Source organism: Salvelinus sp. IW2-2015, linkage group LG5 (genome assembly GCF_002910315.2).
Source record: "Salvelinus sp. IW2-2015 linkage group LG5, ASM291031v2, whole genome shotgun sequence".
Lineage (NCBI taxonomy): Eukaryota > Metazoa > Chordata > Actinopteri > Salmoniformes > Salmonidae > Salvelinus > Salvelinus sp. IW2-2015.
In genome coordinates, this window is record NC_036844.1 from 36103713 (window position 1) to 36124229 (window position 20517).

General features: G+C 44.6%; 3 protein-coding genes across 4 annotated transcripts in view; 2 read left to right on the forward strand and 1 right to left on the reverse strand.

The window, feature by feature from the left end:
- LOC111963756 (protein furry homolog-like) overlaps positions 1–4002 on the forward strand; it is a 35237-nt gene extending 31235 nt beyond the window's left edge. Inside the window, exons 8-9 of the mRNA XM_070443729.1 lie at positions 452–674; positions 1297–4002. Of these exons, the coding sequence (XP_070299830.1) occupies positions 452–674; positions 1297–1481 (408 nt within the window). The 3' untranslated portion in view covers positions 1482–4002. The remainder of the gene's footprint in view (positions 1–451; positions 675–1296) is intronic.
- Positions 4003–4678: 676 nt separating this feature from the next.
- Positions 4679–6809, reverse strand: zar1l (zygote arrest 1-like). The gene is made up of 4 exons (XM_023988348.2): positions 6079–6809; positions 5813–5905; positions 5509–5583; positions 4679–5045 (listed from the first exon to the last, which is right to left on the reverse strand). The coding sequence occupies exons 1-4, from the start codon at positions 6778–6780 to the stop codon at positions 4902–4904; spliced, it is 1014 nt and encodes a 337-aa protein (XP_023844116.1). The 5' UTR covers positions 6781–6809; the 3' UTR covers positions 4679–4901.
- A 1150-nt stretch (positions 6810–7959) lies between these two features.
- LOC111964450 (NEDD4-binding protein 2-like 1) lies at positions 7960–10763 on the forward strand. Of its 2 annotated transcripts, none has more exons than XM_023988349.2 (5): positions 7960–8116; positions 9411–9538; positions 9668–9756; positions 10248–10392; positions 10512–10761. In XM_023988349.2, exons 1-5 carry the CDS (start codon positions 8028–8030, stop codon positions 10556–10558), a joined length of 498 nt encoding a protein of 165 aa, XP_023844117.1. In that variant the 5' UTR covers positions 7960–8027; the 3' UTR covers positions 10559–10761. The 2 variants fall into 2 exon arrangements, with proteins under 2 accessions (XP_023844117.1, XP_023844118.1); XM_023988350.2 differs by having other exon boundaries at positions 7977–8116; positions 10248–10324; positions 10512–10763.
- The last annotated feature ends 9754 nt before the right edge of the window (positions 10764–20517 follow it).

Genomic DNA, 20517 nt, shown 5'->3' on the forward strand with positions numbered 1-20517 from the left:
GTGCTACCCGGTGAGTGAATCAAGAGATTATTTAGTTTTTTTGCATTTCCTTCCTCTCTTTACGTTGATCTGTTGATTTGTTTTCACAAAAGTCATATATATGGGCACACACTCATCTCTCTCTCTCTCCCCTCCCTCCCTCCCTTCCCTCCCTCCCCTCCTCCCTCCCTCCCTCCCTCCCTCCCTCTTCTCCTCGCCCCTCTATCCATCTCTCCATCTCTCATGTCCCCCTCCCTCTCCCTGTCTCTCCCTCCGCCCCCTCTCTACCCCCTCCCTCACTCTCCCATCCCTCCTCCATCTCTCCCTCCCTCTCTCCCTGCCTCCCTCCCTCTCTATCCCTGCCTCCCTTCCTCTCTCTCCACCTCTCCATCTCTCTCACTCCCCTTCTCCCTCCCTCCCTCCACCCTCTCCATCCCTCCTCCCCCTCTCCCTTCCTCTCTCCCCTCTGTAGCTGCTAAACATGTCTCGAGAGCTGAGTGACCTGAAGACCAGTCAAAGCCAGCAGAGGCAGCGGTGGCTAGCAACCTGGAACACACACACCTGGCCCACACCCAGACCCAGGCCTCTGCCGCCCTGCCCAGCTTCAGCTCCTCCGAGGCAGCTGTACAAGCCATCCTGGAGTGCCTCAACAACCAGGAGTTCAGCAAGGCCATACGCTACATCCACGAGTGCAGGTGAGATACAAATATTCACACAGACACACACACACAGACACACACACACACCCACACACACACACACAGGCACACACAGACACACACAGACACTCACACAGTCACACAGACACACACACACACCCACATTCACTCACACATACACACACACACACACCACACACAAACACACACACACACACACACACACACACCACACACACCACACACACAACACAACACACACACACACACACACACACACACCACACACACACACACACAGTCACACACACAGACACACACCACACACACACACACAGACATACACACACAAACAGTCACACAGACACATACACACACACACAACACACACACACACACACACACACACACACACACACACACACACACCACACACACACACACACACACACACACACACACACACCACACACCACACACACACACACACACACACACACACACACAATTTAGTTATGGTGCTGAGAATAAAAACTCTGTACTCGTCAGTGGTGTAAAGACAGAGAAAGATCACAAATACACAATACTTTCACAATACTCATTTTGATCACTGATCCTTTTCTCTCTTCCTCTACCCCTCCCCCCTCCCCCCTCCCAGGAGGCTGTGGCCTAACGGTGTGTTTGGCGGTGGGTCAGAGAGCGAGGTGCAGACCCTCCTCAATGTCTACTTCCGACACCAGACCCTGGGCCAGACGGGGACCATCGCACTGGTTGGGTCACGCCAGGACCTCAGCCTTATCTGTTCCAAGCTGCTGGAGCTCAACGGGGAGATCCGGGACATGATCCGCCGCGCTCAGGGCTACCGGGTAGTCAACACCTACCTCCCCGACTCCTCGGCCTCAGGGACAAGCCTCTGACAGCAGCACAGGAGCCCCCCTCGTACCTCTCCTCCACCCTTATTAGCCTTGACCCGACAAACATCATCGTCCCTGTCACCCCTACCGCCCCTGATCCCATCGCAGATGGTGCTGTTACCCCTGACCATAACACCACTACCACCATCTCAACTGTCCCAAACCCAGCCTCACTTCTGGCCTCTCCCTCCAGCTCAACCATAGACTGGTCTCTGCCCTTACTCATAGACTTCTACTGGCCTCCCCCAGACCTCTCCACACCCCACCGTGAGTGCACAAACATACATCAGGCCTCTCACACACACTCGTTACAGTGCATCCCAAACCTCAGCCCTAACACACACACTCCACTCAAACCAGGTAACACATTGCCCGACCTTACGCACACACACACACTCACACACACATTTTCTGCTATCCCACCTCGTGGACCACACCTCCATCCAACCCCTCCTCCTGTCCTAGACACATCTCCAACCCCCATACTAACCCGTCTTAGTACACAGTCTGACACACACACATTTCCTGCTATCCCACCTTGTGGACCACACCTCCCGTACTCCCCGTACACACATCCAGAACCAGTCTTAGACACACAAGGTCTGTGTCTCCTTCCTCCTCTTCCTCTTCCTCCCGACCCAGCCCAAGGTGCAGAGGCGGGGTGGGGGTGCTGCTGCGCCATAGGAGGGGGTGGTACATCCCTGTCCCGTTACCTGGGGAAGGTGGGTCACGCCGCCCGGCCCCTACTCAGAGTGGGGGGGCTCCTGAACCCTAAACAACCCTCTGGTGTTCACACCTGAGGGTCAATATACCTGATAGACTCACCTGATGATGCTGGTCATACCTGAGGATTCTGACCACACCTGATGCTGACCACACCTGATGATGCTGACCACAACTGATGATGCTGACCATACCTGAAGATGCTGACCACACCTGATGCTGATCGTACCTGATGATGCTGACCATACCTGAAGATCTCAACCACTCCTGATGATGCTGGCAACACCTGTGGATTAAAAGTCCCCGAGAGACCAAAGGACATACCTGAAACACCTGATGAACCTGAGGATTTACCTGACCTGATATCAGACTCAACCTGTGAATGAAAATACCTGATCTCAGTGAAACCTTAGGATGAAGTATCTACCTGTTACCACCAGGTAACCTGGGGGTCCACTACCTGACGCCTCACCTGTGGGTGAATGTCCCAGAGTCACAGCTTCTATTGCACTAACATGGACTTCTGAGAGGAGAGGAGGAGCCGTTACTACTGAGAGAGACATTCAATCATGCTGTTTATCTGTGAGAGAGAGATAGAGGCCAAGGACATCTCTCACCACGTGTGTATCTACTGTTTAAAGAGTTTCTTCAGGGGAAAATGTGCACTGCTTGACCTAGAGGAATGCTGTGTTCTAGAATCCACAGCTCCGTTCCAGAATCCCTGGCCTCTACTTACAATTGGTTACCTGGACGATGTTAAGTTCTAGAACTGACAGAAGGGGGCATTCACGATAAAGACTGTTAGGATCCGTCTGCATCGCTGCATTGTGTGAAGAGACAGGACACAGACTAGTATTCATGTTTAATCTTGCCTGGTTTTGAACCTGAACGCTTCTTGTGTATTAGTGAACCAGCTCCTCAAGACTACTGTAGTGAATCAGAGCCTCCCTTAGACTCTTATATTGATTAGTATGTACACACTGGCCATACGTTGTAGCATATTAATTGTGGGTCTACGTATACACACACCATTTGTTACCGTGACCATCCTATATTGTGATGTGCGTGTACCTGCGTTGACATGGGGGGAAAGTACAGTTGTACACACACAAAATGTTGAAATACTCCCATAGTCCACTGTTAACATGGACGTGTGCTGACATTCACTGGTTTAATGTCCTTAACTAAACATGAGCTGCTGGGCCCTGTTCTAATATTATAAGTCCTTAACTTCCATCCTACCTTGAAGGAATCACTGACCAGGGTGGGTAAGGTTCAAATAGTCTGATCAGTGGCCAAGGAAGGATGCACATTTTTAAAGTATTGGAACAGGGCCATGGACACTTCCTGTGGTTGTCCCGCTCTTGTGATTAGACTTTCCTTTCTACACGAGTTCAGTCAGTCTTTAGTCTTATTTATACCCGATTAAGATCTATCCTACTCCTGACCAGCTTTATAGGTTTTCCCCACGTTCCTTCAATTCAAACTGATTAACTGCCATGCATGTGTGTATTAGAAATGTATTCACAAGATTCATATTTTATCTGAAAGATGCATTTGTATGAGGTGCAAAGGTTTGTGTGCGAGAGAAAGTGTGCATCCAAAAAAGAAACTGCACATTTTTAAAGCGTTGTAGAGGAAGACAGTTTTCACTTTGTAAATAGTTTTACAGCTTTGTGAAGTCGTTGAGTTGATGCCATGTCTCAAAATAAAAGACGTCAAAAATATTTTTATTTTTCACGTCGTTCATTTCTGTTGATAAGCATCAATAGTCGTACAGCTCACGGTTGTGTCCTTGTTGCCCTGTTAAAGGAATCCCAAACAGCCACTTACACCAGTACATCACGCTATATCTACATGACTTGTATCAGAGTGCATTGGATTAGCTAGTTCATGAAAACAGCAAAATAAGATCCATGAGAAAAAGTTTAATGCTGCAATAAGTTTATTTAATATTTACAAAAAAGTTGAGTCACTCAGTTGATCACGGTGGAAAGAGTATAAAAGTTATGAGGCAGGCTATTTAAGACGTGGACCTTGGCAGGTATGAAACAAGTTGACCACRGCCTTACCACAGATCTATGGCCAGATAGGTGTCACCTCCCTAACAAGCATGGATAGGATTGGAGGAAGGTTGACCTGATCCTAGATATGTGGTTAAGGTCAACTTCTACCTCTGTGGCATAGTGTTGTTTGGCCTGCCATGTGAGAAGGCTCAGAGTAGGATACTGTGGCCCTAGATACTGGTCTAAGGTCAGGTTGTGCATCCCGCCAAGGGCAGTAAGTTTAGGACTGGCAGTTCCCTAATCAGATCCTAGATCTGTGCTTACAGCAATGTGTCACAATCCTGGGGACCCAAAGGGGGTGCACATGTATTTTTTGCCCAAACTCTTAACATCCAAATAAATTAATCAACTCAACAAGTAAATTAATTGAGTCAAGGGTTAAAGCCAAGGAAAAAACATGCACCCCTTTAAGTCCAGGATTAGAAAACTGGTTTTACAGCCATCTTCCACTAACCACTGATCTAAGTTCAGATATGTCAACCTAAAGGTTATGGATGATTAGAGATGGGCTCAATCTGATCCTAGATCTGTAGTTAGGCCTGTAGCAGGGATGGTTCAGGTCAGACAATGTATTTGTAGCTATAGGTAGTGTCACAGGAAATCCTCTTTCCCCGGCAGCGGCCACACAGGTCCTGTCTATGAGGCCTCTTCATGTCAATGTGCCTCTCCTTCTGCTCACAGCAGCACCGGGTTTGGGAACACACCTGAGACACAGGAGAATAATTACAGCAACATTGACCCCTGTGTAACAGGTTAACTTTATGTCCGTTCCCTCGCCCCGGGCACGAACCAGGGACCCTCTGCACACATCAACAACAGTCACCCACGAAGCATCGTCACCCATCCCTCCACAAAAGCCGCGGCCCTTGCAGAGCACGGGGAACCAATACTTCAAGGTTTCAGAGCAAGTGACGTCACTGACTGAAAGGCTGCTAGCGCGCACCACCGCTACCTAGCTAGCCATTTCACATCGGTTACACCTGCTGGTGAAGGGGGTAGACATGTCAGTTCACCTGTAGGTCCTGTATCCATAACATAAGACAATGAAAGTAAAGCTACATAATCATACATCTCCCCCCCTTGTTTTAATGCATGACCTCACTAGAGGCTAAAGGGGCATAGGCACCATGCAGAGCACCTGCTGTGTTCCCCCCCCACACCTCTCACCTTGCACTGGATGGACTCCACTCTGTAGGGGTTAAATCCATTCTGGCACTTACGACAGAACTGCTTGAAGTACACCTGAGTTCACAGAGGGGGTGATGAGACAATAATGTTAGAGTGATTAAACAAGTAATTTATTAAACTTAGCAAATATTTGAAGGACAGTTCAGAAAGGCAGAGTGTATAGTGTTACTGTCAACTCAGGCTCCTCAGAAGGGTAAAGAACAGCAATGCACAAGGCTTATTGACCTGAACCTTAAACTAATGTTTTCAATTGGCAGAGACGTACAGTGACTGTCAACGTTACCTTACTAGTTCCAGAGATGCACCACACATAGGCACTCTCCCACCGGACGTTACACTGGCTGCAGTGAAAGAAACCATACTTCTGCTCCAGGAACTAGAGGAAACCAAAGTGAATCATTAAAAATCGAAAGTTCTAAATATGCAACATCCTATGCAAGATGACTGGCATTTGAAGTAGAAGTGAATAAAAGGGCATATTCATGTTTCAGAATGGATTACATTCTAAATTCGTATTCTCCCCTAGTATAAAGCGCGGGATCGACTGACCTGAAAGTTGAACCCTTTGGGCATCTGGTGGAGGGATTTCCTGACATCCTCACGCGGGATCTCCGGTCTAACCTGGTCCTCCGTTTTCTGCTCGGTAACGTCGGCCTCGCCATCCTCATCACTAACCCCGTTGCCGCCATCCTCATCACTAACCCCGTTGCCGCCCCCCTCTCCTCCCTCACAGCACGCGCTGTCATCCTGCGCTTTCACCGGCAGCGCGAAGAACCTGCGATCAAACACCGGAGAGTAGATAGCGAGGGGTCGCGAGAAGCGCACGTTGTTTACCGGAGTGCTCGGTAACGCTTTCCCGTTCAGAGAAGAAGTCGCCGAGGGACTCTGCTGACACTTCACAGGCGACCTCGAAAATACCGGAAATTTCCTCTCCCGGTAGAACAGCGTCTTGGGTCCGAGGGAGCACTGGACCATCGCGTCGACCTGGGCGTTGACCTGAACCCCGAACTCCTTGGTGTTTGCCTTCCGGAGACGAGGGGTAAGGTTGGGATTCACCTGAGACAGGATGGCCTTTAGCTGGGCCCGTTTACACACGTCAAGATAGTCCAGCGCTTCGGGAGGCACGTAGATGCTCCCCTTACCCCAGGTGTGAGGCTTGAACTTCGGGTTGCCGTGGATGATAGGCGCCATTATGGGACCGCAGCCCGGATAGCCATTAAAGTTGTATGGAGAAAACATAAATCCCTCCATCGTGTATAGAAGACGAGGTGAGCCTGCTGTGGTTTATATTTGCACGTCCGCCCTCCAGTCAAGACGTCACCCACAGCGCTAATTGGGCCCGACCTATTGGATGATTAGCCGCTCAAGTGAGGACAGGTGTGTGCACTGGGAACTGCGCTTAGTGAGGGGACGCTCAGGCTGTGTTTGAATATTTCCAGTGTATCCTCCCTTTAGTCCTTGCTTACTTCCCTCATCCCTTCTTACCTTCCTTTCGCACTCTCTTATTTCCTTTTTTTTCCTTCCATCTATTCTTACATTTCGTTATTTTTCCTTCCTTCATTARTCGGGACAAGTGAAGATCTAATGATCATGTTTGGAATATGTAGTGGAAAATGACATCTACTATAAACTCAGACCATGAACGCTAGTGATGGGTCGTTCGCGAATGAACGGCTCTTTTTTGAACGGATCTTTTTGGTGAACGTCGGGAGCCGAATCCCATCGGTGAAAGAGCCGTTCATTTGGCTTCCCGATTTGCATACTACTACCACCGTTTTTTGAGCTCAAAACAAGGTTTTTCTGTAGATATGTAAAACAAATAATTATCTAAAGAGTGGTGTGTCCTCACTGAAGAAACAACAATAAATAATCTGGTCCACGCAAATTTGTTTCAGTGAGTAAAAAAATCAAGACATTGTTTTACAGGCCATCTAATAATTTGACCAGGTAAAAATGTATTTGAATGCGAATTTCACTATGACATACTGGTAGCCTACCTAGTTGGGATTTACATAGGAGATTTGGAATTTGTCATGGTTCTATGTCGATTTTTAAACATTTTCAACGAAGAGCCGTTTGGGAGCCAAATGAACCGTCTCGTTTACGTGAACGAAGCCAAATGAGCCGGCTCACCGAAATAATCGGTATGCCCAGCACTAGTGAACTATGGCAATATTTCATTAGTCTAAAGAAACTTCCCCTCCTTCTGTTTCCTTTCCTTAATCTTCACTGGTCTGAAATAATTTGATTAAAATGACAAGTAGCTATTTAATGGCACCTAATCTTACGAAATACGGACAGGGCTATATAATATTTACTTGCGTGTAATCAGCATCGACATTAGACTGATAAAGATCCAGAACGATTATGGGGGTTTGGTTTCACTTATTTTGTTGGTTTCAGTTCTTGGGTGGGAGGGCGTGTCTTGTAAACAGAGTACAGCTGCCGTTGTGCTGTGTACTGTAGTTGGTGGTGAAGCAGTCTGAAGTATACGAGAAATGACGAGAGGAAGAAAACTAAATCGATACATGAAGAAACTGATCATCCTTCGAGGTTTGCCAGGAGTTGGAAAGACAAGGAGGGCAAAGTAAGCTAATCACTCCAAACTTTTGGGAGCCTGCCTTATCCCAAGTCTTTTTTGTCAAAATATGTGTTGTTTTGAGATCGTGGGTTCATTTCCTGAAGTATCACCTAAACACTTTTTTAATATTGCTCATATTGAAGATTTTGGCTTCTATCAATGTAATTGTCTGCATCATTTCCAATCCCCCTTATACATTTTGTTGTAAATATACAGTACCAGTCAAAGGTTTGGACACACCTACTCATTCAAGGGTTTTTCTTTATTTGTATTATTTTCTACATTGTAGAATAATAGTGAAGACATCAAAACTATGAGATAATACATGGAATCATGTAATAACCAAACAAGTGTTAAACAAATCTATATATATTTTATATTTGAGATTCTTCAAAGTAGCCACCCTTTGCCTTGATGACAGTTTTGCACACTCTTGGCATTCTCTCAACCAGCTTAATGAGGTAGTCACCTGGAATTCATTTAAACTAACAGGTGTGTCTTGTTAAAATTGTATTTGTGGAATTTCTTTCCTTCGTGATGCGTTTGAGCAAATCAGTTGTGTTGTGACAAGGTAAGGGTGGTATACAAAATATTGCCCTATTTGGTAAAAAACCAAGTCCATATTATGTCAAGAACAGCTCAAATAAGCAAAGAGAAAAGACAGTCCATCTGTCTGACATGAAGGTCAGTCAATCTGGAAAATTTTCTTCAAGTGCAGTCGCAAAAACCATCAAGCGCTGTGATAAAACTGGCTCTCCTGAGGACCGCCACAGGAAAGGAAGACCCAGAGTTACCTCTGCTGCAGAGGATAAGTTCTTTAGAGTTACCAGCCTCAGATTGCAGTCCAAATAAATGCTTCACGAAGTTCAAGTAACAGACACATCTCAACATCAACTGTTCAGAGGAGACTGCGTGAATCAGGCCTTCATGATCGAATTGCTGCAAAGAAACCACTACTAAAGTACACCAATAAGAAGAAGAGACTTTCCTGAGCCAAGAAACACGAGCAATGGAAATCTGTCCTTTGGTCTGAGTCCAAATTTGCGATTTTGGGTTCCAACCGCCGTGTCTTTGTAAGACACAGAGTAGATGAACGGATGATCTCTGCATGTGTGGTTCCCACCCTGAAGCATGGAGGAGGAGGTGTGAATGTGGGGGGTGCTTTGCTGGTGACACTGTCAGTGATATATTTAGAATTCAAGGCACATTTAATCAGGATGGTTGTAATTTTGAATAGACTGAAACACTTTATTTGAAATATATAAATATCTAATGATATGATTTCCTTATTTTTTTCCAGGAAACTCTGTGATGAATATGCAAGACTTGGACTGGAAGCAGAAATTTTCTCCACTGACAGGTACCATGAAAGTACCAACTACACCAAAGGAAACTTTCAACGCAACCATCAGCGGAATAGAGAGGATGGTGTGTATTGGGTGGTGTAAGCCTATTGGGTGGCTGGGGGCAAAAGCAGAAAGAATCTGCTCATAATGTCATTACACACACATAGTTTGTTCAACATTAAAGCACTGGTACTCTGGCTTGTTTTGACAGTTTTTAAAGCCTTGAACAGAGGTGTGGATCTGATCATCGTTGACAACACAAACATTTCTCTTTGGGAGATGTGGCCCTATATCCACATGGTGAGGACCTGTGTATGTGTGTGTGTGTGTGTGTGTGTGTGTGTGTGTGTGTGTGTGTGTTGTTGGTGTGTGTGTGTTGTGTGTGTTGTGTGTGTGTGTGGTGTGTGTGTGTGTGTGTTGTGTGGTGTGTGTTTGATATGCGTATGATTTCTAGTTTAGTTAGTCCCAGCTACCAGGCATTGCAGAGACATTTCAATGTTATTTTTGTAATGCTCCACTTATTTTCTAGTCATTGTCACATCCTTTGTACTTGAGAACCTAAACGACATCTGACTAACTACACGACTGGTTGAAGCTGGTTTTCAAGATGACTTCCTACTAGGTGGTGCTAGAGGCGGAGTCAGATAGTTTCCTCTTGGTTAGACATGTTGTTGATAATCTGACACTTGTTTACTACTTTTTACAATGTTATTAATATCCCAATTGGTCTTCTGACAGACAGACGGACAATTAAACAGATTCATGTCATAATAAAGTATTCTTTCTCTCAGGGGATGCGTCAGGGTGACTATTACATCACTATGATGGAGCTGCCTAAGAACTATATCTCCATCAACAAGCTGTACAGGTCAGAAACAACCTCTTCATTAACAGCCTACATTCTCACAGTGTACACACAGTACATGTGCGTTGGGGGTAGGATTGTATACTTGTTTACCAGTTTTACAGCCGTCAATAGACTGTTATTACTTATCTATAAATTATACATTGGTTATCAATTCAATGATAAAAAAAGCTGCGTTATCTCCCTATAGATGTTGTCAAGGTAACAATCCCCAAGCGTAAGTTTCAGGTCCTTTGAGGCTCGCTGGGAAGCCGCTACAACATCTGGCATTTACTTAAGGACAGCTACTCCATAAACCCTGGAGCAACGCGAAGAGGAATGGAACGTCCAGTGATGAAGACCTGCTGGTCTTCTCCCCCCCCCCCCCCCCCCCCCCCCCCCCCCCAAATTCCCCAAAATCCAGAACAATTTTTTTAAACGTACAGTATTATATAGAGCCCTTATGTATGGAACTCAATCTCATGTTGCTCAAATAAACAGCAAACCTGGTTTCAAAAACAGATAAAGCAACACCTCGTGGCACAATGCCTCTCCCTATTTGACCTGGATAGTTTGTGTGTATCTATTGATATGTAGGCTACGTGTGCCTTTTTAAAAATGTATGTAGTTCTGTCCTTGAGCTGTTCTTGTCTAATGAAGTTCTGTAATTATGTCATTCTGTATTGTGTTTCATGTTTTATGTGGACCCCAGGAAGAGTAGCTGTTGCTTTTGCAACAGCTAATGGGGATCCTAATAAAATACCAAATTGTACTTGTCATTCTTGCACTGACTCTAAGTCGCGTCTGCTAAATGACCAAAATGTCTGTTGCTGTCTCGCCAACTGCTATTGTCATCGGCGTGACCATAGAACTATAGGAGTTGGCAAGAGCACAAACTGATCTGGGACCAGGCTACAGTAGCCTATACAGTACTTCAAAATATACACATATTCAAATGTATTGTAAAAACTTCTAAGTAATAGTTTTAAAGGTGTTGACGGTATTGAAAAACCATCCCATGGCTTTTTCCAAACACCCCGGTATACGGTATATACAGATACGTTTCTTTTTTAATAATGATGACAACATRATACAGGACAGAAAACGGGGCTGTGCTTTTACACACAACAACTCTGTAGAAATACACCTATTAATCTAAAGTGAGTTCTTACGTTTCTGATCTTTAAACAAAAAAAATAATGTTCCCCCCTTTTCCATACGTTTGCATCTACAATGCTCTGTTTGTGCCTTCAGTATGTTCTGCTGTCTAAGATGGTCACTCACTAACATATAATGACTCACCGGTGCAACACCAGACACGAGAGGAGAGTCCCCTGGTTTCCTAGGGGAGTTGGGTCCTAGTTTACATTTCCATGGTTGGGTCAGTAGCTAACTGTTATGTGAAATTGGAGTTCTCGACGACACAATAGTGTCAGGAAAGGTATAGTAACGGTTATTACAACACTTTTGTAAATGTGAACGACCAGAAAATGGAGAAATCACACCAGATCTTTGTAACTTGTCTCTGAGCGCCTCATCTTCAGRCCACAGTCTGAGGACACATACATAATATTACCTTGTAGTCTGGTAGGAATGTTGTTGTTGCTACTGTCAGTCATTAAAGGTTTACGCACCCAGTCGAGATGGGCAGAATTGTTTTCYGTGTCAGGGAAGTAGGAGTTGAACTCACGGTTGAGATTGGATTAATGTGAACTTATTATTTGCACCACATGATCTCTGTCAACGTCACCTGTAGAAAGGTAGGTGTCAAGCCGCTGGAAACAGGTTCTATCCCCATCTTCACATTTCCTCCATCTTCTTCATGAATCCACACACTTTGTCTTTTGTTGCTGAGAATTTTCCTTCACGGCAGAAAATGAAAACGTGTGTATTCAACATTTAAAAATTCTCCTCAAGTTTGTAATTGCCACTTTAATTATTTATTACATTTTTTATTTATCCTTTATTTACCCTTCTAGGCAAGTCAGTTAAGAACAAATTCTTATTTACAATGACGGCCTACCAAAAGGCAAAAGGCCTCCTGCAGGGACAGGGGCTGGGATTAAAGATAAAAATAAATACAATATAAATATAGGACAAAACACACATCACGACAAGAGAGACAACACAACACTACATAAAGAGAGACCTAAGACAACAACATAGCAAGGCAGAAACACATGACACAGCATGGTAGCAACACAACTTGACAATAACATGGTAGCAACACAACATGGTAGCAGCACAAAACATGGTACAACATCATTGGGCACAGACAACAGCACAAAGGGCAAGAAGATAGAGACAACAATACATCACGCAAAGCAGCCACAACTGTCAGTAAGAGTGTCCATGATTGAGTCTTTGAATGAAGAGATGGAGATAAAACTGTCCAGTTTGAGTGTTTGTTGCATCTCGTTCCAGTCGCTAGCTGCAGCGAACTGAAAAGACGTGCGATCCAGGGATGTGACCCATGGATAATCATGGCCTCTAAAATGGCCATAAGGCATGTTAACCCCTGATTCCAGACAGAGACAGAACGCCTCCCAGGCAGTCACATACATTCTCCAGACTCCACATCTGGACCCTTCTGGGAGGGAGAGGAGGAGAAGATGACCGGTGGGGTGATGGAGTACCTTGTCCACGACCTCACGGCTGTGGCCTCCCCTCCCTCCGTACTGGCTCCGGTGTGGGGGGGAGCATTCAGCATCCATCATACTAAACTCACCAAAAATAGAAATGCCCCCTTTTCAGGACACTATCTTTCAAAGATAATTCGTAAAAAATCCAAATACTTCACAGATCTTCATTGTAAAGGGTTTAAACACTGTTTCCCATGCTTGTTCATTGAACCATAAACAATTAATGAACATGCACCCGTGGAACGGTCGTTAAGACACTAACAGCTTACAGACGGTAGGCAATTCAGGTCACAGTTAAGAAAACTTAGGACACTAAAGAGGCCTGATAGCGTTTACTGTAGGGGGACAAAATACATTTATGCACGATGGCGCACTCGCGCAGCCGGTTTGGTTTTCGTGTAAGAATAATAAAGGTGAGAACTCTCTTGGTAGATAGTGTGGTCTACAGCTTATCATGGGGTGTTCTACCTCAGGCGAGCAATACTTCAAGACTTCTTTAATATTAAACATTGCACACAAGCAGAAGCTTCTGACAAATAGACACACCCCCACCCCTCGTCTTACCAGATGTAGCTGCTCTGTCCTGCCGATACACAGAGAAGCCGTCCAGCTCTATAGTATCCGTGTCGTCATTCAGCCACGTCTCGGTGAAACATAAGATATTACAGTTTTTAATGTCCCTTTGGTAGGATTGTCTTAATCGTAGTTTGTTCAGTTTGTTTTCCAATGATTGCACGTTGGCCAATAACATAGAGGAAGAGGTGGTTTACCTACTCATCTGAAAATTCTTACAAGGCCCCGCCCTCCTCCCCCTTTTCCTCCGTATTTTCTTCACGCTGATGACGGCAACATTATGTACAAAATGAGTTACATACAATGCGGAAAAACGAACAAAATATCTCAGTCGGTTAGGAGCCTATAAAACGGCAGCCATCCCCTCCGGCGCCAATCTATACAAGTAGTGATGAAGTCAATCTCTCCTCCACTTTGAGCCAGGAGAGATTCACATGCATATTATTAATGTTAGCTCTCTGTGTACATCCAAGGGCCACCCGTGCTTCCCTGTTGTGAGCCAATTGCAATTTTCCTAAGTCRCTCTTTGTGGCACTTGACCACACAACTGAACAGTAGTCCAGGTGCTACAAAACTAGGACCTGTAGGACCTGCCTTGTTGATAGTGCTGTTAAGAAGGTAGAGAAGGGCTTTATTATGGACAGCCTTCCCCCCCATCTAAGCTACTTTTGTATCATTATGTTTTTACCATGACAGTTTACAATCCTGTTTAGTCACCTCAACTTGCTCAATTTCCACATTATTTATTACAAGATTTAGTTAAGGTTTAGGGTTAAGTGAATGATTTGTCCCAAATACAATGCTTGAAGTTTTTGAAATATTTAGGACTAACTTATTCCTTGCCACTCATTCTGAAAATAACTGCAGCTCTTTGTTAAGTGTTGCAGTCATTTCAGTCTCTGTAATAGCTGACGTGTATAGTGTTGAGTCATCCGCATACATAGACACACTAGCTTAATTCATAGCCAGTGGCATGTCATTGGTAAAGATTGAAAAAAGTAAGGTGCCTAGACAGCTGCCCTGGGGAATTGCTGATTTTACCTGAACTATGTTGGAGAGGCTTCCATTAAAGAACACCCTCTGTGTTCTGTTAGACAGGTAACTCTTTATCCACAATATAGCAGGGGATGTGAAGCCATAACACATACGTTTTTCCAACAGCAGACTATGATCGAAAATGTCAAAAGCCGCACTGAAGTCTAACAAAACAATCCCCACAATCTTTTTATGATGCTCTCAGCCAATCATCAGTCATTTGTGGTAGTGCTGTACTTGTTGAATGTCCTTCCCTATAAGCATGATGAAAGTTTGTTGTCAATTTGTTTACTGTAAAATAGCATTGTATTTGGTCAAACACAATTTCTTTCAAAACTTTACGAAAGGTTGGGAACAGGCTGATTAGTCGGCTATTTGAGCCAGTAAAGMMTTTTTTATTATTCTTAGGAAGCGGAATGACTCCAGGCCTGAGGGCACACACTTTCTAGTAGGATTAAATTGAAGATATGGCAAACAGGAGTGGCAATATCGTCTGCTATTATCCTCAGTAACTTTCCAACCCAGTTGTCAGACCCCGGTGGCTTGTCATTGTTGATAGACAACAATAATTTTTTCACCTCTTCCACACTTACTTTACGGAATTCAAAATTACAATGCTTGTCTTTCATAATTTGGTCAGATATACTTGGATGTGTCGTGTCAGTGTTTGTTGCTGGCATGTCATGTCTAAGTTTGCCAATGAAAAAATCATTAAAGTAGTTGGCAATATCAGTCGGTTAGGGAGACGAAGTGAATTAATACAGTTTTTTGTGACAATCAGCTTTGAAATCAGTATATTTTGCATTATGCTTTGCAAACAAAGTACTAGGGTAGTGAATTGAGCTGTAAGCTAGCTAATAAAGTTAGCCTACAATTAAAGCTGGAAGCGACCGGTGTCGTCTGGCAATGTAAAAGTGTTCTAGTCTGTATGGACATTGTTTTGCGAACAGTAATAAACAGTTTCAACATTTCTACATGCTGTGTTGTAATTTTAAAGTGTGTTCATTTCTGCGCAGCATGAGTGGGGAGCTAACAATGCAGCCCAGACAGCTCTAGCAATGAATGAGGAAGTGGAGAAGGCACTTTTCTCTTCACGCTGTAAAGTGGCTGTGCTGATACAGACTTGATCCTCTCAATCACGTGAGACACATTTGACAGAAGTGCTGAACATAAAAATAATTATATTACTGAACTGTTTTTTATGTTGAAAAAGTACAGAAGTGCAACACTAACATACTCTAACTTTTTACAGTAACTTTACAGGCAATTGACTGTCAGTAAGTTACCGTAAAAACAACTGGATTTGTTTTGTAGTGCAGGATGCTTCAGACATTTACATTTTACATTTTAGTCATTTAGCAGACGCTCTTATCCAGAGCGACTTACAGTAGAGTGCATACATTTTTTTTTATTACTTTTATTTTTTTATTTTTTTATTTTATACATACTGAGACAAGGATATCCCTACCGGCCAAACCCTCCCTACCGGCCAAACCCTCCCTACCGGCCAAACCCTCCCTAACCCGGACGACGCTATGCCAATTGTGCGTCGCCCCACGGATCTCCCTGTTGCGGCCGGCTGCGACAGAGCCTGGGCGCGAACCCAGCCCAGCCTGGGCGCGAACCCAGAGACTCTGGTGGCGCAGCTAGCACTGCGATGCAGTGCCCTGGACCACTGCGCCACCCGGGAGATAGAGGCATGCAGAGACCAAATTGGCCCCCGTACCGCGTCACCTCTCAAATGTTGTAACAATGTGAAGGGCTCCATATACAGTTGAAGTTGGAAGTTTACATACACCTTAGCCAAATACATTTAAAGTCAGTTTTTCACCATTTCTGACCTTTAATCCTAGTAAAAATTCCCTGTCTTAAGTCAGTTAGGATAACCACTTTATTTTAAGAATGTGAAATGTCAGAATAATAGTAGAGAGAATTATTTATATCAGCTTTTGTTTCTTTCATCACATTCCCAGTGGGTCAGAAGTTTACATACACTCAATTAGTATTTGGTAGCATTGTTTGAAGGAGAAAGGAGGAGGCTTGCAAGCCGAGGAACAACATCCCAACCGTGAAGCACGGGGGTGGCAGCATCATGTTGTGGGGGTGCTTTGCTGCAGGAGAGACTGGTGCACTTCACAAAATAGATGGCATCATGAGGTAGGAAAAGCTCGGTCGTAAATGGGTCTTCCAAATGTACAATTACCACAAGCATACTTCCAAAGCTGTGGCAAAATGGCTTAAGGACAACAAAGTCAAGGTATTGGAGTGGCCATCACAACGCCCTGACCTCAATCCCATTGAAAGTTTGTGGGCAGAACTGAAAAAGTGTGTGCGAGCAAGGAGGCCTACAAACCTGACTCAGTTACACCAGCTCTGTCAGGAGGAATGGGCCAAAATTCACCCAACTTATTGTGGGAAGCTTGTGGAAGGCTACCCGAAATGTTTGACCCAAGTTAAATACTAATTGAGTGTATGTAAACTTCTGACCCACTGGGAATGTGATGAAAGAAATAAAAGCTGAAATAAATCATTCTCAGCCACGCTATCGATGAAAGACAATACTGTGCAGCAGTATTCATCGACCTCGCCAAGGCTTTCGACTCTGTCAATCACCACATTCTTATCGGCAGACTCAACAGCCTTGATTTCTCAAATGACTGCCTCGCCTGGTTCACCAACTATTTCTCTGATAGAGTTCAGTGTGTCAAATTGGATGGTCTGTTGTCCGGACCTCTGGCAGTCTCTATGGGGGTGCCACAGGGTTCAATTCTCGGCACGACTCTTTTCTCTGTATACATCAATGATGTCGCTCTTGCTGCTGGTGATTCTCTGATCCACCTCTACGTAGACGACACCATTCTGTATACTTCTGGCCCTTCTTTGGACACTGTGTTAACTAACCTCCAGACGAGCTTCAATGCCATACAACTCTCCTTCCGTGGCCTCCAACTGCTCTTAAATGCAAGTAAAACTAAATGCATGCTCTTCAACTGATCGCTGCCCCCACCTGCCCGCCCGTCCAGCATCACTACTCTGGGATCGGTTCTGACTTAGAATATGTCGACAACTACAAATACCTAGGTGTTGGTTAGACTGTAAACTCTCCTTCCAGACTCACATTAAGCATCTCCAATCCAAAATGACATCTAGAATCGGCTTCCTATTTCGCAACAAGGCATCCTTCACTCATGTGCCAAACATGCCCTCGTAAAACTCACTATCCTACCGATCCTTGACTTCGGCGATGTCATTTACAAAATAGCCTCCAACACTCTACTCAGCAAATTGGGCTGCAGTCTATCACACTGCTATCCATTTTGTCACCAAAGCCCCATATTCTCCCCACTGCGAGCTGTATGCTCTCGTTGGCTGGCACCTTGCTTCATATTCGTCGCTGGCTCCAGGTCATCTATAAGTCTTTGCTAGGTAAAGCCCCGCCTTATCTCAGCTCACTGGTCACCATAGCAGCAACCCACCCGTAGCACGCTCTCCAGCAGGTAATTTCACCGGTCACCCCAAAGCCAATTCCTCCTTTGGCCGCCTTTCCTTCCAGTTCTCTGCTGCCACATGACTGGAACGACTGCCATAATCTCTGAAGTTGGAGATTCATATCTCCTCATTAGCTTTAAGCACCAGCTGTCAGAGCAGCTCACAGATCATTGCACCGGTACATAGCCCATCTGTAAACAGCCCATTCAACTACCTCATCCCCATACTGTTATTTATTTTTTTTCATCATTTTGCTCCTTTGCACCCCAGTATCTCTACTTGCACACTCATTTCTGCACATCTATCACTCCAGTGTTTCATTGCTATATTGTAATTATTTCGCCACTGTGGCCTATTTATTGGCCTTACCTCCCTTATCCTACCTCATTTGCACACACTCTTATAATACTTTTTTCTATTGATTATTGACTGTATGTTTGTTTATTCCGTGTGTAACTCTGTGTTGTGTTTTTGTGTCGCTGTCACGTCCTGACATTAGAGAGCCTTTTTATTTCTCTATTTGGTTAGGTCAGGGTGTGATTTGGGTGGGCATTCTAGTTTGTCTATTTCTTTGTTGGCCGGTATGGTTCCCAATCAGAGGCAGCTGTCTATCATTGTCTCTGATTGGGGATCATACTTAGGCAGCCCTTTTCCCCACTTCAGTTGTGGGATCTTGTTTGTGTGTAGTTGCTTTCTGCACTGCATATAGCTTTACGTTCGTTTTTGTATTTTGTTGTTTTTCGGTGTCATTTTAATATGAAAAATGACGCCTACCACGCTGCACCTTGGTCTCCTTCTATCAACAAGCGTAAACAGTCACACTGCTTTGCTTTATCTTGGCCAGGTCCAGTTGTAAATGAGAACTTGTTCTCAACTAGCCTACCTGGTTAAATAAAGGTGAAATAAATTCTCTCTACTATTATTCTGACATTTCACATTCTTAAAATAAAGTGGTTGATCCTAATGACCTAAAACAGGGAATTTCTTACTGGGATTAAATGTCAGGAATTGTGAAAAACTGAGTTTAAATGTATTTGGCTAAGGTGTATGTAAACTTCCGACTTCAACTGTACCACGACAAAACCTTGAGAGGAACCAGACTCAGCTGGTGAGCCAATCCCTTTTGACTGTTGGGTAAGTGAGTAGATGGTGTCTGTGAAATGAGGCAGAGACTGGAAGGTTCTGAGAGATCAGCATGTTGTGGGCTGTCCTGATGTTTTCGATGTCAGAGTGGATGTAGAAACGAAAGGCTTGAGAGGATCAGTGTCCGAGAGTTGTATAGGTATGGTCTGGGATGCGTGTCCAGATGCCATGGACACAGCTCAGAGTGTCCTGAGAAATTGGTCAGCAACATAGCCGTACAGGGGTAGTATTTGTTCAGATGGAAAACGCGAACCATTGGCTAGTCTCGGAACAGACTCGAGGATGAATAGTAGATTGGATGGAATGGAACCATTGGCTAGTCTTCAGAACCAGATTTGAGGATGAATAGTAGATTGGATGGAAAGAAACCATTGCTAGTCTTCAGAACCAGATTCGAGGGATGAATAGTAGATTGGATGGAATGGAACCATTGGCTAGTCTTCGGAACCAGATTCGAGGATGAATAGTAGATTGGATGGAATGGAACCATTGGCTAGTCTCAGAAACCAGCATTCGGGATGAATAGTAGATTGATGGAAATGGAACCATTGGCTAGTCTTCAGAACCAGATTCGAGATGAATAGTAGATTGGATGGAAAGCATGTTGAGATGTCTGGGTTGTAAGAAGTAGGTGAATGGTTGGTAAGGACTGTGGGTAGATGGAAGCCGGAACAGGTAGACAGACTGGTGTGGTTCTGACAAACTGATCGGTTTACTGTGTGTGAGGTAAGGTATCTTTGTCAGAAGCAATGTGATGTCGGACAGCTGAGATGATCAGAAGACATGTAGGTAGAAGATGGTGATGTCGGACAGCTGAGATGATCAGAAGACATGTAGGTAGGGCACTGCGTTCATCCACCTCTGGCCTGCTCGCCTCCCTACCTCTGAGGAAGTACAGTTCCCGCTCAGCCCAGTCAAAACTGTTCGCTGCTCTGGCACCCCAATGGTGGAACAAACTCCCTCATGACGCCAGGTCAGCGGAGTCAATCACCACCTTCCGGAGACACCTGAAACCCCACCTCTTTAAGGAATACCTAGGATAGGATAAAGTAATCCTTCTAACCCCACCCCCCTTTTGTAAAGTGGTTGTTCCACTGGATATCATAAGGTGAATGCACCAATTTGTAAGTCACTCTGGATAAGAGCGTCTGCTAAATTACTTAAATGTAAATGTAGGTAGAAGATGGTGATGTCGGACAGCTGAGATGATCAGAAGACATGTAGGTAGAAGATGGTGATGTCGCACAGCTGAGATGATCAGAAGACATGTAGGTAGAAGATGGTGATGTCGGACAGCTGAGATGATCAGAAGACATGTAGGTAGAAGATGAGGAA

Excerpts from the sequence above, each read along its gene's own strand:
- zar1l (XM_023988348.2), bottom strand. The coding sequence starts at position 6,780 with ATGGAGGGATTTATGTTTTCTCCATACAACTTTAATGGCTATCCGGGC. Across the intron at positions 5,906-6,078 it reads CCAAAGGGTTCAACTTTCAG|TTCCTGGAGCAGAAGTATGG; the intron begins GTCAGTCGATCC and ends GGTTTCCTCTAG. Across the intron at positions 5,046-5,508 it reads TGGAGTCCATCCAGTGCAAG|GTGTGTTCCCAAACCCGGTG; the intron begins GTGAGAGGTGTG and ends CCTGTGTCTCAG.
- LOC111964450 (XM_023988349.2), top strand. The coding sequence starts at position 8,028 with ATGACGAGAGGAAGAAAACTAAATCGATACATGAAGAAACTGATCATC. Across the intron at positions 8,117-9,410 it reads GGAAAGACAAGGAGGGCAAA|GAAACTCTGTGATGAATATG; the intron begins GTAAGCTAATCA and ends ATTTTTTTCCAG. Across the intron at positions 9,757-10,247 it reads TGTGGCCCTATATCCACATG|GGGATGCGTCAGGGTGACTA; the intron begins GTGAGGACCTGT and ends TCTTTCTCTCAG.